The 25,023-nt window shown below is 37.4% G+C and overlaps 3 protein-coding genes across 3 annotated transcripts; 1 reads left to right on the top strand and 2 right to left on the bottom strand.

Annotated features, from left to right (window-relative positions):
• Positions 1-676: 676 nt before the first annotated feature.
• On the bottom strand, positions 677-10,525 carry LOC131774507 (dynein regulatory complex subunit 4). Its single transcript, XM_059090552.2, has 14 exons — positions 10,434-10,525; positions 8,000-8,375; positions 7,350-7,429; positions 6,701-6,757; positions 6,521-6,575; positions 6,208-6,296; positions 5,083-5,199; positions 4,616-4,747; positions 3,876-3,911; positions 3,288-3,374; positions 2,698-2,829; positions 2,075-2,152; positions 1,787-1,852; positions 677-1,332 (listed from the first exon to the last, which is right to left on the bottom strand). Exons 1-14 carry the CDS (start codon positions 10,434-10,436, stop codon positions 1,183-1,185), a joined length of 1,458 nt encoding a protein of 485 aa, XP_058946535.1. The 5' UTR covers positions 10,437-10,525; the 3' UTR covers positions 677-1,182.
• Positions 10,526-10,882: 357 nt separating this feature from the next.
• On the top strand, positions 10,883-16,597 carry LOC131774586 (sialate O-acetylesterase). Its single transcript, XM_059090634.2, has 7 exons — positions 10,883-11,200; positions 12,088-12,269; positions 13,465-13,603; positions 13,901-14,090; positions 14,593-14,839; positions 15,064-15,444; positions 15,601-16,597. The coding sequence occupies exons 1-7, from the start codon at positions 10,954-10,956 to the stop codon at positions 15,823-15,825; spliced, it is 1,611 nt and encodes a 536-aa protein (XP_058946617.2). The 5' UTR covers positions 10,883-10,953; the 3' UTR covers positions 15,826-16,597.
• Positions 16,598-16,856: 259 nt separating this feature from the next.
• LOC131774615 (extracellular calcium-sensing receptor-like) lies at positions 16,857-23,287 on the bottom strand. Its single transcript, XM_059090668.2, has 2 exons — positions 23,160-23,287; positions 16,857-20,274 (listed from the first exon to the last, which is right to left on the bottom strand). The coding sequence occupies exon 2, from the start codon at positions 20,228-20,230 to the stop codon at positions 17,570-17,572; it is 2,661 nt and encodes an 886-aa protein (XP_058946651.2). The 5' UTR covers positions 20,231-20,274; positions 23,160-23,287; the 3' UTR covers positions 16,857-17,569.
• Between the last annotated feature and the right edge of the window lie 1,736 nt (positions 23,288-25,023).

Here is a 25,023-nt window from a genome sequence, read left to right as displayed (position 1 = left end):
GTGCAAGTTTTACAAGCGTGTCTATCTTAATAGAATGGTTTTACCCTTCTTTTCTCTAACGGAGCGTACTGAAGTTTTTATTTACTATTCTTTTTTCGTGGCGGGAACGATCTTACAGGGCTACTCAACGCCAGCACTTTATTTTAATATTCAAATTCAAATATTATAAATATCAATGTTTGCTGCGAGTCCAAGATTGTCTCTGCATGACACATTTTGATTTCTTTGCCTCGAAGGTTGTACAAAAAGTTATATTTTCTGGGAATTTCAGCACGGGGTTTTTGTAGATACCTTAAGGAAAGGAGCAGGTTCGGTAAGGCTTTCGTGTACAGCCAATATAAACACTGATATATTGCATCATAATTAAAATAAGTTGTTAAGTACTTGCAGGGTAAACAATAAGCCCACAAAATGGCCCAATATACGGTCTCGCAGCTTTTGTCGGCGTAAACAACAGTTTGAAATATAGAAATACTTTCTTCAGTTTATATAAATTATGATAAAAAAAAGATGCACACGAACTTAAACTTTCGACAAATGGTGAATACGAAAAGAGAACTATAGCTGAATTTTAAAGCGCACAGGGCCTTTTCAATAGCACAGACAAACTGGCGCCACAACACAAACACTGCATGGCAAACGACCATCGCTAATGATGTTAGTGAAAACGAAAGTGTAGAATAATCAATATTTTTAATTAGAATTTCTTCCAAGTTGACAATTTTCGCTATAATTTTCACAGAACACACAATTCAAGTCATTGATACAGGAATACACTTGGAATGAGAATCTTTCTCAACTGAAGTTTCAGTCGCTTGGATGAATGGATAACCGTATATTTTATACATGGAAAAATACACCAAATTCCCAACAAAACAACATGCTAATTAGATCAAGATTAGTTGAAAACTGCTTTGACTGTATTTTTCAGAAACATATAAAATGTACATCAAAGAGCTTAAGTGAGAAAACCAGAAAACGTAAAAATGAGTTTTTCTATGCAAAATGTCCTGGACGGAATTGCACAAGATAAAAATGTAAATAAATTAGACAGTTCTCTAAAAAAAACTACATATGTAGCAAGAATTCTATTTACAAATTGTTATAAATGTGTCAGAACTAATATAAAATGGTCCCTTAGAAATTAAAATGAACGAAATCGAAGAATAACGCTCTTTCAGCTTAAGTTGGTGCAGCAACCAGACCCGCGGGGCCTCGGCCGAGTTGTTGTCCTCCAACGTTGCTCTCGAGGGGCTTGAACCCGAGTTCTTCGGTCGGTACTCCGAACGACTGGAGCTTTGCTTCGTAAGTTCGGATGAGATCATTATGAGCCTGAAATAAAACCAAACTTCTCAATTAAATCCCCAGTTTTATATAACAATCGCACCTACAAGGGAAATAAGAGCCTGCGAATAAGATCTCTCGGCCAGTTAAGGGTGGCCGGGAAGGGAGAGGAGGAAACCTGATACCGTTTGCCATTCTGGACAACATGTATCATGTAACCCTCTTTTGGCTTAAGACTTCAGGGCTCTGCTCTAACAGGGCTGGGGTGCCACAGGCGACCAACTTTTGTCTTAAGGCGACCTGTAGAACTATGCTTTATGAAAGCTTTGAAGAGCCTGGCACCAAAGATTTTCGAGAGAAGATCTTCGAGACACCCGCTGATTCCTCTAAGAGGGCGGCTTTGTAAGCACTTAAGATACACAACTCTGATCTTTTCGAGGCACTATGCTAAAAAGGTTCTACAGGTAACTATGTAACAAATTAAACAAGTCATGTTCTTTACCTTGCAAACACGTGCCAATTCGTACTGTAAGTCTTTGATAGCACTGTTCTTCGAGTCTAAAACATCCTGAAAGAAAACAAGGCGAAAAAAGTTCTTCAACAGGGCAAACAAGTAATAAGAAAAAGACAAACGACTTATCAAAAATCAGGCCAACAATTTTCTGTAGAGATGGCGGGAAAATTTCACCAGCACGAGCAGCAAGTTTGTTTTAGACAATGGAGGAGGACTTGGACAAACCACCTTGATAAGATGTTAATGGAGCTGGTGGAGGACTGATGGAAATCTCACCTCAAGTTTTCTGGTTACAACTGTTAAAGCAGTAGGATCCAAATTGGATGCTGACAACACTTCGTTCAGCTGCGCTTCCTGTGAAAAAACTCGTAAAGTAAGCTGGGTAGACCACAATTAATGTGACGAGAGGTGTACTTTTATGAACTCATCGAAACACAAGGAATAACTCCTTAGCTTTCAAGGACCAACTACACTGTCTGTGGATTATTAAAATTCCAATATTTGTCTAAGTTCGTCCTTTGTTCGCTGTTTAAACCGTCCTTTTGGATTTATTATTGCACCCTTAAAGTTTTTTCCACCTCAACCAAAATAATATTTTGTTGTCTTGTCTAAGTCGACAGTAGTTTTTATCTTCAGTCACAAAAATGACTCGAAATACTTCAACTACAATCATTTTGTTTGTTTCATAAAAACGGGGGAACAACAAGAACAAACCAAAAGGAGAGTAAAACCACCATTGCCTTTCTACCGATGTGCAGTGATCAGGAAAAATTTTCACCTATCAAAAAAAGTCACAAATGTGACAGCGGTGTAAACAATTATGGATCTTTGTTTTCCTAGAAGGAAGACAACAAACTACAAATACACTATGTCTTGTCACTGATGTTTTTTGCGTGTACCTTCTTCTCCAGTGTATCAGCCAGAGCAGTCAGTTTCTTCTCAAGAAGCAAGTTTTTAAAGTTGCTCTTCTGTTGAACCTCATGTATAGCTTTGACAAATTTGCCATACAACTCGTCACGTTCACTTTGTGTCTATATCATAGAAAACAAACAAAAACAGATCATGTTTAAGCACTGCGAACATTTTAATTACACTGACTAAACGACAGAAGAAACATTCTAAACTTTTCCATATTTTAAATGCACAAAAATGCACGTGGACAGGCAGCTCTCTTTTTCACAAGCTCATCATATTTGTAGGTGGCCTCGTACTTTTAATTGGTGCACCGGTTAATTATTTTGAGTATCACATTTTCGAAAAAAATTTTTGGACCTCTCAAGCTTTGGGCGTCTTGAATGTAGAATATTTTTATTTTGTTAAACCGACATTAATTCATCAGCGGGAATAAACCCATCCAAGATTTCCCCGTATTTTGAAACTCTACTCTCCTCCTTCCAAAAGAAGACTCTAATTTTGGCATCTATCGATGGGGTTGTAGTCGTCATTTCTGAGAAGAATGCGTATATTCTAAATTCATGAGATCTCAAACCTGACTAAAGCGCTGTTGGAGAACTTCGTGTTCCCAGTGTAAACTCCTTAGTTCTTCTTCTTGAACTTTAAGCCGTGCCTTAGCACTCTACAAAATTGAAGATATATAAAATAGAATTATCTCTTATCATCAACCTTTTTTTTGAAAACAAGTTACGCCCTAGCGTGCATCTTACAACTTAGATATCTTGCACTAAAGAAACCCACGCTCTTTCAAGAACAGCTGCAGAATTCTAAACTCCTATTTTTATTAAGCGCTACAATGTGCAAAATATCGACAAATGAAGATTAAAGGAAGCCATGAAATTTACACAAATTTTGAAGGGTTGAAAAGCCACATCCACTTTTATTTTCCTTCAATCCTTCTCCTTACGCTGTAAATTATTCTTTACATGCAATATTGAGTTCACATTCAACAAAAGGGAAGAGACAACAAATGCTTATGAAAACATTAACATCTACAGCGATTAAGTGAAGGTTAAATACGTTACAATCTGACCAATGGTATGGACTGCTCTTACGTCACTGCTGATAGATCGTTTTCTACATATGATGTGCAAAACCTTCCTTGTATGATAGTAATACTTACAGCCAATGACGCTTTGTCTTTTTCATAGTTTGCAAGCTACAGAAAAAGGAAATAAGAAATTATTAATATAATACTAATTATTTTTGTTTAATAAATATCATAACTATTATTTGTAGACCCATGTAGATTTGTCTCAAAATGAATAGTAAAATTGGAGCCAACTGTGGTTAATATAGTTCTCACTGCTTTGGAAAGGTTTGTTCTGAATGCCCTCCTCTGCACCCCCTTGACAACATGGGGCAGAAAAAAGTCTGAGTCCCCTGACAAGGAATTCAACATGAGACCTTGTGGTCATTTACCACAATACAATCTGCCACAAAATAGCTGTCACTGCCACTAAATTTTTGTTGTAATGTCCTTAACTGCACCCCTCCCCCTCTGTACAATGTGGTTCTATTTTCACTGAGATCATCTTTCATTGAATATAGAGAAAGGGTATTGTAGACATCTTTAGCACTTTTTAAACAGTCTTCTTTAAACTTTCTTAAAAGTGGCAAAGTGAATGTTGTATCTGAAGTAATCTTGTTGCACATTGTAAGTTCTAATGAAAATGCACCCTCAATACTGCTGTGTTAAAAGTTACTACAGCATCTGTTTTCTAGTTATTCAACTGTAACTCAGACTTTTCTTCTAGCTGTCACTAATTAAAAATAATCTATAATGATGCTGCTTGAACAAAGTTGAAAGTTGAGAAAAACTATTATAATACTTTGGTCATAATATTTGTTGCTTAGTTTCACCTGTTTTCTTAGTTCTTCCACCTCCTCTCTGGCTTTCTGTAACGGTTCTGTTAATCTCTTATTCTCTGCCATAATTTCATTCATTTGTTTCTCCATTCTCTCTTCCTTCTTTTTCATCTCCTCAACTTGTTCCTAGTAAAAATAATAAACAAGAACTGATGAGCTGACTGGATTTTCTACTTACTTGTCACACTCTATCATTTTGTGGGAAAAGGACAGTTACCACACTGGTAAGTCCCCCTGGTAATTTTAAATTTGAAAGTTTGATGGCATTGGCTTATGACTGTACTACTTGAAATTATTGGAAGGTAATATTTGGTCAGTTGCCTTTCATGAGGTTTTGGTATAATTTAAGTTCAACCTCCTTCCTTACCATATGGAATTTGGTGCTGTTTTGGCCAATTACAAAGCTTGTTTTCTTATGAACATTTCCTGTAACTGCTAAAAATATGTGCTTCATAAATTACCTTGAGGGAATTTATAAGAGCCAGATTATTAAGTGTTATGTCATTGTAGTAATTCTTGATGTCACTGAAGGCTTTCTCATGATTCTTCATCAAGGTGTTGATTTGACCATTCTTGCGCTATAAAGAAAAATATCAATTTGTAGCACATGCTGATATAATGATAAAAAAACTTTTAGAGCACTGTGTCCAATACTTGCTCAAAGCATTGTACAACAATGGTTAAACTATAAAATACAAAAGCCAATAGCTATTATAATAAGGAAATTAAGTAAACAACACTACTAAAAACTAGACATCATAAGCCAATTTAAATAAGTATGTCTTCAACTGCATCTTGAACTGGTCAACAGAAAAAGCTCCATCACCATATGTCTTTAACCTGGATCTAGGCACAGCTAAAAGATTCTGAGAACTAGAATGAAGTAAATGTGGACTATTATGGTAGTGTAAAAGCTCAGATAGAAAAGTTGGTGGCAAGCCATTAAGGCACTTGTGCACTAAAAGCAATATAACAGTATAATTATTACAAACAAGGACAAACAAGATAAATAAATTATTAGCATCAGTCTGTGGGCATATAGGATACTTCTTATAAGCCACTCAAGCTTTTTGGTTGCCACAGTGAGTGCAAAAAAAGTTGGTGACTGAATTTGCATGGAAAGTAATCAATCTGGTGGACGTGTTTGCTGGTCAAGTGACAAACTGTAATGTTCTCATTATTTGATGTTTTCTTTAAACTTACTAATTACATTGTACATAAACTAAAGTAAAATAAACATTAATTTAGCAAAGGTTAAATTCCATTTTTGTTTCATGCCTTTTCTTTAATTTTCTCTCAATTATCTTTTAACTTTTTTTTTTCCCAGTGACCAAAATTTTATTCCTGCCAACTATGCAATGCTTCTAGATTGCAAAAGGGCTATTGGAAGAGTGAATGATTTTGGCACCCAGCTAATTGTAAACATACCATAACAGACTTAAGTAGAGTTTAAGTGAATTTCAAGACTACATACATGCTTCTCAAACATCTACAGTGGATGCTAGTTTTTGCATTGTACAACTATAGTCTTTTCAAAAATGCCACCAAGAAAATAAGTAATCTTTATTAATCATTAAGGATCAAACCTCTTCAATTTCATGTATTTCAGTTTTCCTCCTCAGCTCAAGTTCCTCTCTAAGTGCCTTCATTTTCTTGTCATACTTTGACTCAATTTCTATAAAAAGGAGATTGAAACAGCTAAAATTTGCAACAATATTTTACCCTCTCATCCTGTTACCCTTTTAACAATATTTGACAACCTACTACAAGCATTGTCTGTGGAGAAAATCTTTATAGGAAGAAACAATCATTTTTCCTCCTAGTGAACATTAGGGAAACTTGCTTTTGATGCAGCAAAAAAATAGAACATAGAGTTATTCATTAGTCTCCTTTACTCACCTTTAACTTGTCTCTCAAAATCTTGCCTGAGTTTTGTTACATGTTCATCGTGACCCTGTAAAATTTCCAAAATATGTTTGTGATTGACACAATATATAATCAAACACTTGTGGTAAAAAAATTTAAAACCGTTTGTATATTAACATGAGCCAATATGTAAAAGACAATTGTTACACTCACCTTCTTGAGATTCTTAACAACATCTTCATGAGAAAGTTCTTGTTCTTTTAATTCCACCTAAAGAAATATGATTCACTTCACATTGAAAAACCTCATAGACAGTACTATAATGATCAGAACTCTAACACCCATGATGGGCTGTTCTGCTCACTTAATCTAACTGGTGACCATCACTGTCTACACCCAGTTTTAAGGTAAACTGCAAATTCTAAAGTCAAGACTTCCCAGTGAAACACTGATAGGACTAGTGATATTTATTGATTTCAGAAAAGATTACTTCTCCATACACATTTAAACCTCTGCACTCTTATGCAGTATGCATACTCTGTACTGTTCTTTACACATTTCCTAAGGTGCTGACAAGGAGAATTTGTTCAACAATTAAGAGCTATTTTAGTTGGTGATCATTTCCTCCATCTATTTTTATGACCTTAATATACATTTATCACTCAGGGATACTACTGTAAGGGGAAATTACATGCTAGTCACCATCAAGGGGTTGAAGGGTTAATTACATGTGAACTAATGCTTTTTATTTTATTCTATTTTTCACAATGAGAAATAGTCAAATACTTGTCACATCAGCCCCAGACTCTTCTGCAATTTTTTGCACTAAAATCAACAATATTCAGAAGGGATATCCAGGTACCTTGAGAGATCTCTTGTCCTTTCTTAAGTCTTGCTCATTGCCTTTGTGGTCATCTTGTGCTAACTTTAACGCCACAGCACCTATTGATAAAAGTAGCAGGAGATGATGATGAAAAACTGTTTTTAAAATGTTTTAACAAAGAGCTGGTTAACTTTGTGATTTTCAAAAATTATTATACTGTCACTAAAATCTCTATAAATAAACTGGGAAATCTACTACATCAGAAACAGCTCTTCTTTCTAACACAACAAAAAACCTGATCAATAAAGGTTTTCTCACTACATTGCTCACCAACATACATGTAGTGCCATTGGAAAGTACACCAACAGAAGTTTTAGATAGACTTTAGCATTCAATGGATGGTTTTAACTCAGAGGTGACATGAGATGGTATAGTCTGACTGTCAGTGTGAAGGTAAGTCTGGAGGACTGTTATTGGTAGAAGTGACTGAGGTTTTGACAACCTGAGCAGAAGTCATCATCAAAATTAAGTGAACAGTAATTGTCAGTTGAGTGTACTAAGTGTGGTTCACAAGAACTAGACCAAGCAAAATACACTAACAATGACTGATTATAGCTTAACGCATATTATGTTTTGATTTTGTGAGTCTCAAAGTGAAGAACTTTTAATGTGTATCTTAAGTTGCTTACTCTCAGCTTTAAGTTCTGCAATGTTGTTCTGGTGTTCATACAATAGGTGTTTCACTTTCTGTTTGTAAACTTTAATTTCCACTTGGTGTCTTTCCTCTGCCTCCTCCATTTCTCTATCTTTGTTACGCAGCTCTGCCTTCCTTTCCTCAAGCTGTCGTTTTGTGATTTCCCAAAAAGTATTCACTTTATCTCGTTCCAGTTGAAAGTAATTGCGTTCTTCACGTTCCCTATCTAATTCCTCTCGTAATCTGACAATGTGTTCTTCCAACTGTTCTTTGCTCATCTCTTCTGTGCTAATCCCATCTACTATTGTAGGTGTCTTGGACTTGGCAGATTTCTTTTTCCCCTTCTTCTTCCCACTTTTCTTTTTGGGAGGCTATTGATGTAACAAAGAGGAAATCTCTTGAACATACATGTATGAGTACTTTGTGTCAAAGTATAGATCACTTAAAAGGGTGCCAAGGAGTATCTGATTATGTTTCACACATGAATTTTTAAAAAAATTCATGCATACATATAGTTTAACTAGTATTGCACGTAACATGATATTTAAAAGTAAAGAGAAAACTTCACATCTCATCTTACCTTGCCTTTGTGTTAAATTCATGTGTCATGTATCAAACCTTTCCCACCCCCCACTGATACCTTCATGATTATTTACTGACATAATTTTCCCACACTATCGAATTATCACCTTTTTCTGTTACATTACCAAAATAGCCAATGAGACTATGGTTCCATTGAATTTAGTGGAAAAATAAAAGTATAGATGAGTAAGTTGGTTTTTACAAGCTTGTTAAAATTATATGAATTTGCTGATTGGCTAATTACATATCATAAACACAAGGGATAGCTAGTGAAAGAAAGGGAATTGAATATATTAAAGTTCACACGGCAACCAGGTGGACAATCAGACATAGTTTGAAGCTACACTGGTTTGCAGATTTAATGAATGTAACCGAAGAAGTTACAATTCATAGACCCAACGTTTCCACAACGTTAAAGTTGCTCAAAAACCTTTTCAGACTTTGGGGCATATTTTCGCCAAACCTAAGGATCCTGTCACGAAAGAACAACGAACCGACGCCATTTATTCTATTCCTTGCAATGACTGTGATAACGAATACATCGGACAGACCAAACGCCAGTTTGGTACACGGTTAAAAGAGCACCAAAAAGCGGTTTTTCTTTGCAAAAAGGAAAATTCAGCTTTATCGGAGCATACTTGCCTAACCAACCATACAATTGGGTGGGATAATTCTAAAATTATCACTACTAATCGGCGTTACCACCAGCGCCTTTGTTTGGAGGCTTGGCACATTAACTCCACCCACGCTCCTTTAAATCGTGACGATGGCGGTCTGCTTCCTGACGCCTATTTACACCTCGTCAGAAAAAAGGCCGCTAATTAGTGATCATATAAAAGGACCTCTTGTTGCAGCGTTTAGATCACCCCTGATGAAGGCACTAGACAGGAGTGTCGAAACGTTGGGTCTATGAATTGTAACTTCTTCGGTTACATTCATTAAATCTGCAAACCAGTGTAGCTTCAAACTATGTCTGAAAGGGAATTGATTTGAAGTTTAACACATTTAGTTCCTGCCAATACAAATAATCGTCCCAATATCTAAAGCAAGATTTCACTAAAGTGGATCCTGATACCATAATGTAAAATATAAAATAAATGTCATAAAAGTCCACAAAATTAACCTTATGAAAATAAAAGCGATCTTAAGCAGAAGTGTAAATAAGGCCTGAAACAATCCAGGCCTGTACTGGATTTGAACCCATGACCAGCTCTACCAAATGAACTAACAAGCCAACTGAGAGCTTGTTATTATGTTGGTTTGCAAGAAGCCTGTGAAGTGATGAATCAATGACCGTGAATACATGAAAATTATGTATGTGAACTACAGATTAAGGTTATATGATAATATGATTTTCATTTATTCACACAGTCATTGAACTTAAACTAATGACTAACAATGACTTGCAGTCCAAAATATAACAAAAGCTAGCTACCCTGCATCACATTACAGAGTAAATATCTAATAAATTCAATCATTTTAAGGTAACTTTCAACATATCTTTGAAAGTGTGCAAGAAGTTTTTCTCTGAAATACACATAGAAATGGAACAATTAAGTGTGAAACATACGTTTTGCGAAATCGCTATTGAAGGAAATTTTCCTTTAAAACCAAGCTTTTATGAAATATATTCTTTGAGAAACTCATTAGAGCTTGCTTAGATCAACTGCTACCAAGTGTAATGGTTTTATAATGTCTTGAATAAGAGGCAAATATCTACTGGCTCATCTAGTGTCCTTTCACCAACTTGTGCCGTAACCTTTTATTGTGAATAATTATGAAGTGATTCAAAATATACCGTAACTTTACCCATCTTTCAAATAGAATAGTGATCAACTGCCACCTACCATGATGAACAACTCGGATTTTTGCTATAAAACAACGGTACTTTCCGACAAACACAGAATGCAGTAGTTTTTCCACCGAACAAGATAAGGTGTTGCCTAGAAACGAATAAAACAAAGTCCCGTATTGGAAAATGGTGAACACCGCTGAAAAGCGTGGATACTGCTGATGTCACGCAGTCACGCAGTACATCACTCGGAAATTTAAGCCCAGCAGGTGAAACCATAGTTAATGGAGGGAGACCCAGTCCCCTCTACTAACTATGATGAAACTTATCTGTCACAAAATTTTTAAGTTCCAATGTTGCAAGACGAAAAAAAAATTGACTTAGCTAGTGTTCTTTGTACATACATAAATAAATCATCACAAAAAGTGTCTGATATTGGTCTACTTTCAATATTTAATAATCACTTCTTTATTTTAAATTGTGTGACAAAGAAAAGGTACTTTCGTCACGAGACCACCACGCAGTTTCACATAGTTCTAAGAACTTTCGGTATTTATTACCACGTCTTGGGTTTTATGATGTTTGTGTCAAAGTTTTGTACGATTTTTCTAGTTTTGGAGGCGACGTTTTTCACTTCAAACGTCTGTGCTTTCAGCAAAATGGTTAAACTGGAAAGTGTTTTCCGTTTTGCCAACATATATGGTGATCATATGGTTCTGCAGATGAAACCTTTTAGTGCAGTGGTATGGGGATTCGGTGAAATAGGACAAACAGTTGATGTCAAGTTGGGAGGTGAAGTTCAAAGGACGGAAGTAGTGAAAGGTGAGCAAATTAAATTCCCTGGGTACAGCTGAGGGTAAAGTGTTCTGTAGTTAGTTGTGAATTTCCGATTGAAGTTTCTTTTATGGTTAGCAACCTCCCCGATGAAGGGGAACGGATAGTTCTGAAGTAATTTGATAAAGAGGGGACGAGCGAGGGGGAAACAGATAGAACCTTCAATCTAGCCCCAAATAGTTGCATCTCAGTATTCTATGATGTTGTACCTTCAAAACTGTTGTTGGTTTTTTTTTTGTGTGATTCACGTTTTGGGAATGCTTAGGGTTGAGGTTCAAGCCTACTAACTCTTTTGATTTACGAAAATGCAATACTGCATATGATTTTTTTTCCCTCAGACATTTCGTTTATAATTAGAAGGTGAACACATAATGCACAGTAAAACCTCTCTAATAAGGATATCACATGACCGGAGAAACTGTCTGTCTCCTGTCTATCACTTAATCACACGAGTGCTCACTATAGAATGGTGGTGTATGTTGTTTGTCCTCTGGGTTGGAGATTTAGTGTCTTCTTGGTATTAGGGATGGTCCATTAAATGTAGGCTATTTTTTTAAGAATAGTATTTTGGTTATTTGTAGAAAATAAGAAAAACAAGGTAATGTAGGTTATCAATGTAGGTTATTTAGGTAAAGAATATTTTTAATGACATAATTAAGGACTGCTTTATCAGGATTTGCTCTGATGAGGAATGGAGGGGGAGGGCAGAGCTCGTGTCCCTTGTTTCCTCAAATGAGTGTACCTTTCTTCCTAATTTTTATTTGCTGAACTTTGCAGTTAATGACCAAGTCTAACATGAAAGATATTGAAAGTGCTGCCACTAGAGCTGCCTTTTATTCACTCTCTCTTTTTTAATATACCTACTCATTTTGAAGGTCCTGAAGGATCAGGAGTATGGAAGGTGACTTTAGATTCTCGTGGTGCCGGTGGACCCTATAACATTACTGCTACTTCAAAAGTGGACAATGTCATGAAGACAATAACTTTAGAGGATGTTTTGTTTGGTGATGTTTGGGTGTGTAGTGGACAGAGCAACATGCAGTTTACAGTGTCTCAGGTAAATGCTTATGTACTAAAGCACTAAACCAGTACCTGCTCTTGATCATCTGGTTAGATGACCCAGACAGTCACCAAATTAATTTATACTGTCTCTTCTACACTTGCTGTCCAGCATCTATTGGACAAAGAAAAAAAAAACCTTACTGGCCTTTTTTACTCTTTGTTTAATCTCCAACTCAGTTAAGGGAACTTAAGATTTTGTGTGTTTGTTTTAGCAACTTCAGTTCTTATGGAGTGACCGAGACAGGACAATCAAAAACTAATTTTAGGTCAATTAATGTGGGGATATAAACCAAATTTCTCCAGATTTAAATTTTCAGTAGCTTTTAAATCTTTTAATTTATCATAAATCCAGGTTTATGGAGTAGAAAGCAATTAGGACTCAATTCTTGTGTGTAACTGTTATTTGTAGTAATGGGAGTAGTATAACATGATAATTGGATTTTATTATGGGAACATGTTCCCAACAAAAGCATAGCTCCATTTTCTGCATATAAACACACTCGTAACCCAAAGGGCTAATGCTTGAAACAGCTTTAAAATTTTTTGCAATAGCCAATTTATGCGACCAATTCATTTGATAAATCACCAAAGTATCTTATTTGTAGTGAACAAGAACAACAAGGTTATTATTGCATTTTGTCATCGTATCATAGATGGTAATCAGGAGTTAGATCATGATCTGGCTTTTGTCAATTTCTCTCTATGTTAGACACCCATCTTCCAAGTTCTGTTTTCAATTCCAACTCTGTAAGATTCATGCAAAGAGAATCTCTCTTTGTCCTGTAAAACAGGTTTTACTGGTTGGGGGAGAAGGGATGGAATTGGGGTCAATATGCTCAGACTTTTTCTTGGGGGTGGGTTGGTGGTGCATCTTATACATGTGCAGAGTTGACGGTGTAGGCTTGCTTGAAAGAAAAGAATCATCTTAGTGGCCAACATCAAGTACAAGACATTGTAACTCTGAAGTTTTCTTGCACTCAATCCATTCGGCTCTCCGTCAAGGGGGACCCAGTCAATCTTAACTTGTCAATGATAGGAAAATTACAAAAAGTTGGCCATGGAAGGCTCATGCACAGTTTTTTTTATGACCAGTTTGCAGATTTTCCTCCTTAGTAAAATATCAGTTCATGCTCAGTTTAAATATCATGTAAAATTTTATGCTAGGTGTACTTGTCTCTGAATAATTTTAGGCAATCAATGCTTCAGAGGCATCCAAAGAGGCAGACAATTATCCAGAAATCAGATTATTTACTGCAAGTCTTATTGAATCTGAAACGCCTTTATATGAGCTTAAGGAAGTTGAACAGCCATGGAGTGTTGCTTCATCTGGTAAGGTAATTTCCATTTTGACAGTGATGCATTAGTTGGTATCAAATCAATAAAAAAATGGCAATCATCTCAAAAATGGTTCTAGTAACAGTAATGGCAATAAAGTAACAGTATTAACAATAACAATATGCTAAGATTGGGAATCAAACATGAAATGATATAAAACAAAACCAGATGCCAGTTTCAGAATTTGATGTTCAAAACTTAAACTAATATAACCATTAAACCACTTTTCTGAAAGCGAGTACACGTCATTATTTATTTAGTAAATTGTCATACTATTTTTTTTTCTCCAAGAAACTGTCAATGGAGGTACTTGGAAATATTTCTCAGCTGTCTGTTGGTTTTATGGCAAGAACCTTTATGACCAGTTTAAGAGACCATTAGGTTTAGTTGCCACTGACTGGGGAGGCACGCCAGTGGAAGCTTGGTCCTCACCAGATGCCTTGCGAAAATGCAATGTAACTGGCAACAAAGTAGACAACTTGTAAGTCCCTTGGGAGATAGGTTTTTCAGTGTGCTGCAGACTTTTGGTTGTGGTAAAGAATCACTCATAGAATTAACTGTGCATGCTGGACCAAGATGATGATACTTTTAGTAACAGTTTTATATAGTACAAAAAGTTAACTATCTATTACTTTTCTTGTGTGAGGATTTGTGCCTGGATTCTTGAACATATTGGTGCTGGCAACCTTGACATACTAACTTCTAACTTATTTATTTTCAAACTTTTGTACTGCAAGATCAGTTTATAACCTGATCAGGTTTTGCACATGCTAATGGTTGGCAAGCTATATTTTTTGATGAGGTGGTTAGGTATATGATGTGCTCACTGTTGTGATTAGCCCTACTGAAAGGTGTAAATGCCAGGGACCTGGGACCTGGGAGTGTAAAGGGAAAGGAATTATTTGTTACTAGAAGCAAACACTCAATACTAACGTAGCATTTTTAAAATCACCTTTTAAAAATCATGTTGCCTTTTTTTTAAGATACTTGTTGCCTGAAGATGAGTCATTCAAGGGGCCCCAGTCACACTCTGTGTTGTACAATGCAATGATCCATCCATTTCTGAACATGACCATATATGGAGCAATTTGGTATCAAGGTGAAGCAAATGCTGGAGCTCCATATAATTACAACTGTACATTTCCTGCAATGATTGATGACTGGCGATCCAAATGGTTCTATGGAACTGACGACCTCACAGACCCTGAATTTCCTTTTGGATTTGTTCAAGTAAGTAATGAAAACAATTTTTGGATCAATGAAAGTCTCTTAACAACTGTGCACTTACCCCTTCCCTGACCCAACATTAACCCTACTTTGTTATCAGTTGACTGTTGTTAGTTAAAGGGAGGAGTAGGTGCTGACATTGATCCCAATTTTTTTGCTTGGTTTTTAAAATTGAGGGATCATTTGCAGAGAGTTTGAAAAAAATGTTTTTCGTTTTAAACCCCAAGTTGTCAGCCAATGGAAATGACTCAACCATTGCAGATGGATTTCCTGTCATTCGATGGGCTCAAACTGCCAATTATGGCTATGTGCCGAATCTCAGGGAAACTAACGTATTCATGGCTGTGGCGATGGATTTGGGAAACGCCTCGTCACCATATGGCAGTGTCCACCCAAATGATAAACAAGACGTTGGGTATCGTTTAGCACTTGCCGGACGAGCAGTTGCCTACGGGGATCTGGATGTGTACTATTCTGGGCCAATTGTATCTGATGTTATAATTACCGCTCCAGCAAAGTCTAACACAACATGGATTGCGACGGTGAAATATCATCACGAAAGTGTGGGTTTAGGAGGAATTGAACTGCGGTCAGACCACGGATTCGAGGTAACTTGTCAAATCTATTTCCCGAAGTTGTTCAGTAATTTATCATGTTTACCAAGTTGGCCACACCCTTAACCATGTGTTGCTTCACTTGATTGGTAAGTACATTCTGGTAACGTGCTTTCATGTCAAACTCATAACTACATTATTTGTCTATAGTTCTACTGCGCGTTGCCTGGCCAATCCGAAATCACTCAGGCCAAGATTGTCTCAAGCGACTTCAGCTCAGTGCACGTAACTGGGGACTGCCCCCAGGAGATGTCCGTGCAAGGAATACGATATGCTTGGTACACAAAGCCTTGTGATTTTAAAAAGTGTGCTGTCTACAGCAAGGAAAATGACCTACCGGGACCTCCTTTCACGTGGAATGCGCCTGTTAATTAAAGGAACACTTTTCGAGAAAGTGCCGCCCCCATGAAGAGGACAGTCATCGAAACCAAGGAAATGCAGTTGATGCATTTTTGATGCTGATAGAATTGAAACAATTTTCTTTGATATCATTTTAAAGCTTAGCCAATTGGATTTTAAGTTAAACAAATAACGTTTCAATAATCAGGATGATGATAATACAAGTTCATATTGGGATACGCAATCAGTCGTATAGATTTGACCAAATATTAGTTTTCGATATCATTTGAAGTGATGTAAAACAGTCTCTTGTAATCTTAATATTTCATTTATAAAAGGTAAGTAATTGAGTCAGAAGTCGGATGATCTGTATAATAAGCTGAATAACACACGCATTTGGACTTTTACTTATGATCTATTAGAGAACGGACGCACGGATGACGTCACCATTCACAATTTTTACTCCATTGTTATGTAAACAAATTGATTCCTTGTTGCCGTGGGTCTGTACACTAACGGATCACAGAAGAGGTGGTAAGAATATCAGAGACACACTCAGCTGCACCTTGTATGCCACGGTTTTATTTTTACCTTACGTCATTTTGACGTCATCTGTGATCTATTAGTTAACAGACACGCGGCCACGTGGAACCTATTGGCTAAATAGGTCAGTAGTCCTGAAAAAGACTACTTTGCAGCTTAACTTTTAAGTGTTAATTAGAAATGTAATTGCTGACATGAACAGAACAAAATTCGCCGGTCTTTCAGTGAAATAAACAGAGTAGAATTGCTGAGGAATCCACTCTCATTTTATGATGCGTTATCTTTCTTCGAGTGAACTGTGACCGTGTAACTAGAGAGACGTAGTTTGTATAATAATCACTTATCAATTGGCTTCCCTCATTGCTCCGTCTAATTCAACTGTCCTTTATTCAATCATCAAGCTAGTATCTTCACCAAAAAGTCCGTGTGATTTTTTTTTTCACTTTCAATACAATAACTTAAGATAAAATTTACAATACGATTGAATAATAAGAAATGTCTTTACAGCATTAATGTTATGCAACACATTTCACTACAGACATTATAGCGACGCTTGATCGCCGCTAGCTGGACCGTACGAATCTCACTGATCGACACAACAAATATCGCCCCAATTTCTTTCATGGAACGCCTCCTTTATTAAATGTCGTATTTGACCGTGAAGCTAAAAATAATTGATTCACAAAATTAGGGACAAGAAATTAGCTATAGAAACACTCGAGGTAAATTAAACTTACATTGTTGCCGGATCTGGCGAGAGTTGACACAAAAAGACCTTTCCTTCCTTCGATAAAAACGACAGACAATTTCTTTCTATTAAACCACGAGTGCTTGCGAAATCGATCGAATTATTGAATTGCACAATAGATCCGTTCTGTTTGGAAATGCGATACCACTTACGGAACGCGTGACGAGGCACCTAGTGTGACTTTTACAGATTATTAATTAAACGATTACTAAATCAAAACAAGGGATAAACCCGTGCCTTAGGGGCACTTACAGACATGTTCACCATGGATGAAGGCTGAAATGTCATCAGTGTCCGCCATTCCTCTTCCCTACTCTCACTCACACGGATCCATGCTGTTCATATTTATTCGGAAGCCCCAGTGCTAGGAAGATTTAGTCAAAGTCGTCAAGTTTTACGCACGCCGTTCTTGTCATGAAGATGACTTTTGAACCCACTAGTTATTTCGTTTACGATTCTCCCATAATAGTTGACATGTAGGAGATTTATTTATGTGGACTTGCTAAGGACATTGCTTAAACTCCCAACAGACGTGGATGCTGCCCATATTTGAGATCGCGATTTGTGAAACGAATATTGAGACACTTGCGAACGTACACTTTCAAGAGTATTCCGCTGTGGTTGTAAGACAACGATATACATCTTGGGACCGTACATGCAGATCAGTAACCCAAATGAGGTTACTAACGTCGTTGAACATGCCACTAGAGTCACATACCAGCTCTCAAAATTGAACACCACAGGGTAATATGCTATTGATGAAAGCAGGAGAATGTACATGGAGAATCCAATGTACTTTGTTTCGTTGAAGTTCTCGGGGATGTCCCTGGCTTTGAACGCATAATAGGTGCAGAGGAGAGCCACGGTTGATGTGTAAGAGCAGACAGCGAGGAAAAGCGAAAAGCCGGTGTTAAAGCCAAAAGGTTTGCACACAAGAAAAATGTATTCGTCTGGACGGATGAGTTTCTCGCGTCTTGGAGGATCAAACATCATCCACAGTGCTATTAAGGATAAAGCGACTGAATTCATAAATATGATTGTCATGGTCTGCCTTTGTATCGTCTTAAAACACGGTGTAAATAGTTCTGCTACTTTGTCTACCTGAAAAACACTTGTAATTCGCATCGTTTTCAAGAACAGTACTGTTACGCAAAGATTCAGTGCAAAATAACGCCCAACGTACACGATGTAGCACAATGCTTGACTCGGCTCTACCAACTCAAGGACAGCGAGGGCAAAAAGTGTCATAATACCAAAGAGCAACAGGAAGCTCATTTCTCTGCTAGATGCCTTCACAACTGGAGTATTATAGAATTTAACGTAGACCGATAGTGTAAGAAGTAAGAAGAGTACACCGATAGACGTTATCGCAATAATACTGACTCCAGTGGGACTCATCAGTGAGATGTTGATGACCGTTAAATCCTCGCATTCTGTGCGCTTATCATTTGGTTTGGTCTCCGGCTGACATTCCGTACAAGAACTTGATCCGTTACCGGCACTGATGGTTCCCTGTGGACACGTTATGCATTCCCAGCAGCATGGTGTAGTGGGTGACTTCATGGTGCCAGGGGAACATTCGCGTGCACAGAATGAGGCTGGAACGGAAAGATTATTGAGAAGGGAACCCCAGTGCAAAGAGGACTCGTTCAAACGGAGCTTTGGTGTAGTTTCTTTGTCCCAGCATCCCACCAAAACCTTTCTGTGAGGTGTTCCAATGGTTGAGACACGCTGGAAGCTGATGATGTCATACGAGGCGGATAAAGGATCCCCGGAACTGTCAAATCGAATTCTGCCAGTCACTCCGGGGAAACTGACATTCCTGAGGGACTTCTGAACATCACTTCCTTTTACAAACGGTTTTACTGAAGGACAGTCAGCGTCATTTGTTGTTGAACAGTTGTAGATACTGTCCACGGCATATGCAAGGGCATATACCGCATCAATGACGTACGAAACAAATGAGCTTCGGATCTTGGTGACAATGCTATTCAAAGTGAGATTTGCCTCACAAGCTGGTATATCAGAATCACTGGATTTGTTTCCTGAACAATTGAAATGTGAACTCCAAAATTCTTCCCACCACATCATTCCTCTTTCGAAGCTCTTTTCAGGGGTAATCCTTTTGAGATGTTCTTCAAAAGCAGGGTCTTGGTAATCTCGTGGTTGTATCCCCAAAGAACCATCTAACACAGTAAAACGAGGATCCAGAAACACCGCTTCTTCAGCAGTAAGTGCATCGCTTAGTATAAATGTTCTTCCTTGAAGGTTTTGATCAGTTGCCGCATTGAGGAATGCTCTGCCTTTGCCACCAGAAAGCCAAACTATGATCACTCCAATACTGGACTTTGCTTTAATTCTTGAAACTGTTTGCTTTATTTTTTCCTGGAACTTCAGGCGAGGGATGAACTCCGAAAAAGCAACGCAGAAGCTTTTTCTATCATAAGACTCTTGCTCCAGAGCCCAAATACCATTGCGGCCGTAGGAGTCATCAACGCCTACGGCAGCCACGTATGTCCAGTTGAAATGCTCAATGATGTCAGCCATGACTTGTGCCTGCCAGTTATCTGGTGGAACTGTCCTGAAGAAGTCATTGTACAATGGTGAGCTTAACTCCACGCTTGTTGCAGTTGGACTTATCGCAGGAATAGGAGCAACCTGGAGCAGACTCCCCACTAGGACTGCACTGCCTGAATTGTACGGTCCAACTAGAGCTGAAATGGGTTTTGATGTAACCACAGTGACGTTGCCCGTGGATGAAAGGTTTGTGGAGGGCATACAGTTTTGGTCGCTGCTGCGCACCAGATCATATGTTATTTTCATAGCTAGAGCAGTCCTCTCGCAGTAATCTCGAATATCGTAACCAAGTGTGACGTTTGAAAGAAGACGAGGATTTTCGTTCACGCTTTCAATGGCAAATATCATAGCTTCAGCGTGTCCTAGTCCCATTGTAAAAAGATCACCGCAATGATCCTCAGTTCCGGCAAAGTGAAGATTAAATAGACCTCCCAAGATGACATGGCCGTCCTTGTAAGCTCTTCTGTCAGGATTGCACGACGCCAAGGGGAGAAATAGCACAGAGACGTGAAACACTGTAAGTATACCCAAGAGACTAACACCAACTTTCCTATTCCAACTCGTGCAATTCATTGCTTCTAAACCTTGTACAAGTCTTCCAGATTCTGTAAATTTTCCTGCAATTAAAAGAAAATTTACGATTACGTTGTTTGAAATTGTTTTAGTTATCTTAGAGAGCTTTTCTGCAAATCTTTTTCGGGAATTGAATAGCATGCAATATTAATCACTACGAAACAACACGAGCTTTCTGACGGTAAATAGCTGAACAGCATGCGTTTGATTCTCATTTTTATCCTTCTCGGCCAGAGGCTCTGAATGTTCCATAATACCACAAAGACACACTTTGTAAACAAGTCTGTAGAAAGACTAACCTATCGCAGTGGAAATCAGTTAATTTTGAGTCTCAAATAAGTGAATATTTGCTGGCCGAGAAATTCATGGAATATCTGAATACGTCTGTTCATTATTAATTCTAACCAACAATTATCATGTTTGGTAATTAGAAAGAGGTGAATAAAAAGCAATAACATTGTATGCATTGCAACCATAGTAATATAATAACAAAAATTAAACAATTTCTTAGATCTGTCTATTCAGTGCGATCTTTTTAAAGGTGTGTGCATTTGGCAACAAATCGGAAATTTTGAGATGATAAATATTATCAACTTCTTTCCTTTTAAATGCTAACAAAATTAAAATTACCCTCAGTTATCTTCCTCGTCGATGATGTCGCATGGAAATAGATGAAAATTTCTTACAAGTTTCCGTGAGGCTATTTACTGTATGCTGATTTCGAACATTCTAGCCTAAATTTACATGCAACACAGAATGGTGTCAACTTTGATTGAAAAACCACGCCAGCTCAGTACCAGTGCCCCCTACAGAGCTGATGAGCTCAAATCATTTGGTGTGTGGTTAGAATCCTTTGCAAACACATTTTTAATCCATGCACATATCAGCCGCTTTTCAGCTTGGCTGAGATGACTTCTGATTAAAATTAAAAAAGTCCTCTTCAAGGCACATGGCGAATGATAACCTGTGTAGCTTAATTGGAGGTGTGCGTCGTTCAGATGACAGTTTACTGAAGACGTTCTCGCGCTATCCTGTACAAACTTGATGAAGGCAAAATCATTTAGGCCAAAAATGTTTACGTTTCCACGATTAATATAATTTTTTCTCCCACGACTTAATCCATGTCTGATACATTAATTTGTACCTTAACGTCAGCTCCATTCTTTTTCAATTCCAGCATAGAAAAACTGGCAACACAAACCACTAAAACTATGACCTACAGCCAGGAGACATCAAGGTGCGTTAGAAATTTTGATAAGTGTTTTTTATTACAACCAAATCCTTTGATTTCATTAAAATTTATCAAAGTGATGGACATCTTCCGGCGAACACGATTTGTTTCTCGTTGCAATTACACACTTTCCCTAAATCGATTGGTTTGTTTTGAAAATTCAGTCCGCAAATATAATCGTCAGCGTATTTCTTTTCATGCAGATTTCCTCTTGTTATTGAATCTTTTTCAAGCAAAGAACGGTTTACATTACGAACGGTTTCTAATAAAACTGAGATCTATCAGTTTCGCCGGAAAGAAAGACCCCATCCAGACCCGAATTTTTTTTTTTTGCCGGAGAGTGATGTAGGTGTTGTGATGAAGATAAATAAGAAAGTGTTGATCTGTTTAACAACACAAGTATCGGTAAAAATAATATAAAAAACCGCAAGACAAAACAAAACATACTTAACTCTAAGCCGATTGTTTTCTATATCTATAGAAGCCTTCCTTCATTTAAACGATCTAGATTACAAAATCCTTTCCCAACCTGAGTCAAACTCTCGATCAAAAGTGACCTACTATTCAACTCTCCTCTGCGTCTTGCCTCAAATCAAATCAAAGCGGTGAAATATTTCTTTCACTCCTGTTACCATTCCCAGTTGGACTTTTGGGTAAATTAAATTTTTTACGCTCAGTTTGGTCTTTAAAAGCAACCGAAATGGTCACTGATGCCTGTGGCGAAGTTAGATGAGGAAATCCATCGGATAAGCAGAAAAATTTGGTTTACAATGCTTAAAAATTGACCTCACTCATGTGAATCTGTCGTTCTTGGGACAAATAACTTCTACCGTTTATACGCTGGACAAGTCGCTCACAGGCTATTGAAGAATATCAGTTGATCTTTTAGATTTTCCCAACGGGCAAAGGACAAACCTTGATTTTTGGCGGCAGCATTTCCCTAAGGATTTAGCAAGGGCCAGTAAAAGTCGAAAAAACAATTTCCCTTTCTCGGTGCGCTAGGGACGGTTATTAGACTTCTTTATCTCCTTTGCAATTCTTCAAATTGAATTCGAGGATAATCTCTCCTGGGTAAAACGTCTACAATGTTGCCTTAAATTGAACCTGCCATTTATCACAGCGACCAAACCTTCTTATTGTGGAAGCTAGCTGTGAAGTTGCGTGATGCACTTTCCGTTACTACAAATTTTCAATTTTATGGAACTCGCCCCACCGTGTGAGTGTTTCAAGCTTCTGAGGTTTGGATTGGACGCTGGTTTCTTTTAAGCAATAAGTTAAATTGGATCTCGGCGATCACAGTTGGAGAGAAAGTCAGGAGCAAAACAAGCTAAGTATCGAATCCTACCTCACCTTTCTTTGGTAACGAAGGCAAATGGCGATCGCACTTTCAACCAAGTCAAGTCTGTTTCGGCTTTTATTTCAGTTTAGCCGTCGTTGATCTCAGCTGTAAGCGGAGTTGTGGTTTAATCCTCGATGTGACTAAAGCGATTAGTAATAGTTTTTGTCTTTCATAGTGAAAACATTCGTAGGTAATTGCGTCTTTCACCGAGCCTCATTAGGAATTGCAAATATCTGTGCGGATCGGACAAGGTAGAAGATGAAAGCGGCAAACAGCTGTGAATACTTTCCTTATCGCTTTGGCATTCATATTCGTAACTTTGTCCAGTTCGCGTGTTTCAATGTGATACAATGATATACCTGAATTACTGTGCTGGAGTTACCGGGAAAATAACATTAGTCCGCCCTTCGTTAACAACTTCATTGACAGCCTTAACTAGTTTTCCAATCTGAATCTGGTTAAGGTAATATACGTTCGTACGCCTAAAGATATTGATAAATCTTTTTCTTCATTATCATTATGGTATTTACTTAATTCAGCTCGCCGGTTCTTGATGTATTGAAATGAATTTTCTGTATCTGACATTTTGTCTTGAATATCATTGAAATTTAATTGTTACCCATTCAACTTACCTTTTCTTTCGTGGTTTCCAAGGGCGTATTTTTGTTTGGCGAAACAAACCGAAACGTTTTCCACTTTAAAAGAAGCAGATGTTTAGATACAAATATCTCGTGCGGCGTCCTCCTAAAACACTTGAGTTTTCTCCGCACTGTAAACATCGTAACAAGTATTGCCGACACTTGTCGTTTTTTCTTTCGTAATTTGTCGGAAGGTAAAGGAAAGGGGTTTTTGTTGTTGCGAGCGTGCATTAACCGGCGATATTTTCAAATAAGTCAGAGATTTTACAGAGCTTTTCTTAATTTTTCCACCAAAATTCTAATTGTACATGTAAAAAACATGTAAGTGAGGTGACATTGGGCAATAAATAAAGATGCCGTGTTGTTGCTTGAGATTTGTGCTTTGATCGCGTGTTTCGTATTAAGATAAATTACCATTCTCAAGAACCAGTAATTTTCACACGTTAAGGTGCTAATGTTCCGAAGAAGGGAATGTACATCCAATGGCTTTTTTTTTTAAGGGATCTTTCTGGTTTTTATGTGACTATAGCTTGGAAAGCAAACAGATGCACAATTCTGGATTTATTAACCTGGTGAAGTAAACATTCCTTTTATAATGAGTGAATACCGATCTATGTATGTCTGCCTGTTTACCCTCCTACGACCCGAAAGCCATTTAAAACAACCATGGTTTTTTTTTTTCGCTTTGTTTTTTAAATATTTCTCATAAATATGGCGCTTTACACCTAATAATTGCGTCAAAAAATTGTTTTTCATTATAACCAATTTACTAAGATCCGGAAAGAAAATTAATAATTTAATAACCAAAGGTTTCATTTTGTAAAGGGTGCCAAGTTGTTTTTAAAGTTGTCAGTTTTTTGCGTTCATGTTACCTAAAGATGTCACCTCAAGTTTGCCAATATTTTCGACGATTCAAAAACGAAAAACTCTTTAAAAAATTTGCTTCAAATTTTCTGCATTAATCAACTGAACAAAAGTTTACTTTAAAGAGTTAAGCTGGATTCACCATCAATGGGTATTGATAGCTATTTTGACTAAAAACTGTCGCTGAAACAATGTGGTGGAAATATCAGCCACAAAATTAATCATGAAGCTTCGCTTCGTCTGTTTTTTATTGACTTCACAAGTGAGATGTTTCTGACATGTATTGAGCTAGAGACGTCGGTACTTGTAAGAGGAACCGGCGAAAGAAACAAAGAACAAAAGAAATAAAAAAAAAATCAATTTTGTTTATGACATGATCCTTGAAAAACGAACAATCGGTGAAATACGACTCTATCAAAAGATCGAGGCTTTCAAGGGTCTCTAATTTAGAAATCTGGGCGCATTTCGCCCATAATGCTTCTCTCTGCCTCCGAAACCGTGATCAGAACAACACAACAATCAAACATCGAGCTTGCGCGAGGGGATCAATTCTGGGCGGCTGCTCGCCAATTTTCAGCGCAAAATTTGAATGGAAAACATAAGAGACCACTACTGTCTTGCGAAACGAGCGAAAGAAAGTTGAAACGTTCCTAGAATAAATGAAAGGAAACAAAAGTAGGGACACGGAAAAACAACGGAAACTTATTGAACACAAAACCTA

Source organism: Pocillopora verrucosa, chromosome 3, assembly GCF_036669915.1.
Source record: "Pocillopora verrucosa isolate sample1 chromosome 3, ASM3666991v2, whole genome shotgun sequence".
In the NCBI taxonomy this organism is placed as follows: domain Eukaryota; kingdom Metazoa; phylum Cnidaria; class Anthozoa; order Scleractinia; family Pocilloporidae; genus Pocillopora; species Pocillopora verrucosa.
Note: the sequence above shows the minus strand (reverse complement) of the source record. Positions and strands in the feature narration are given on the sequence as shown.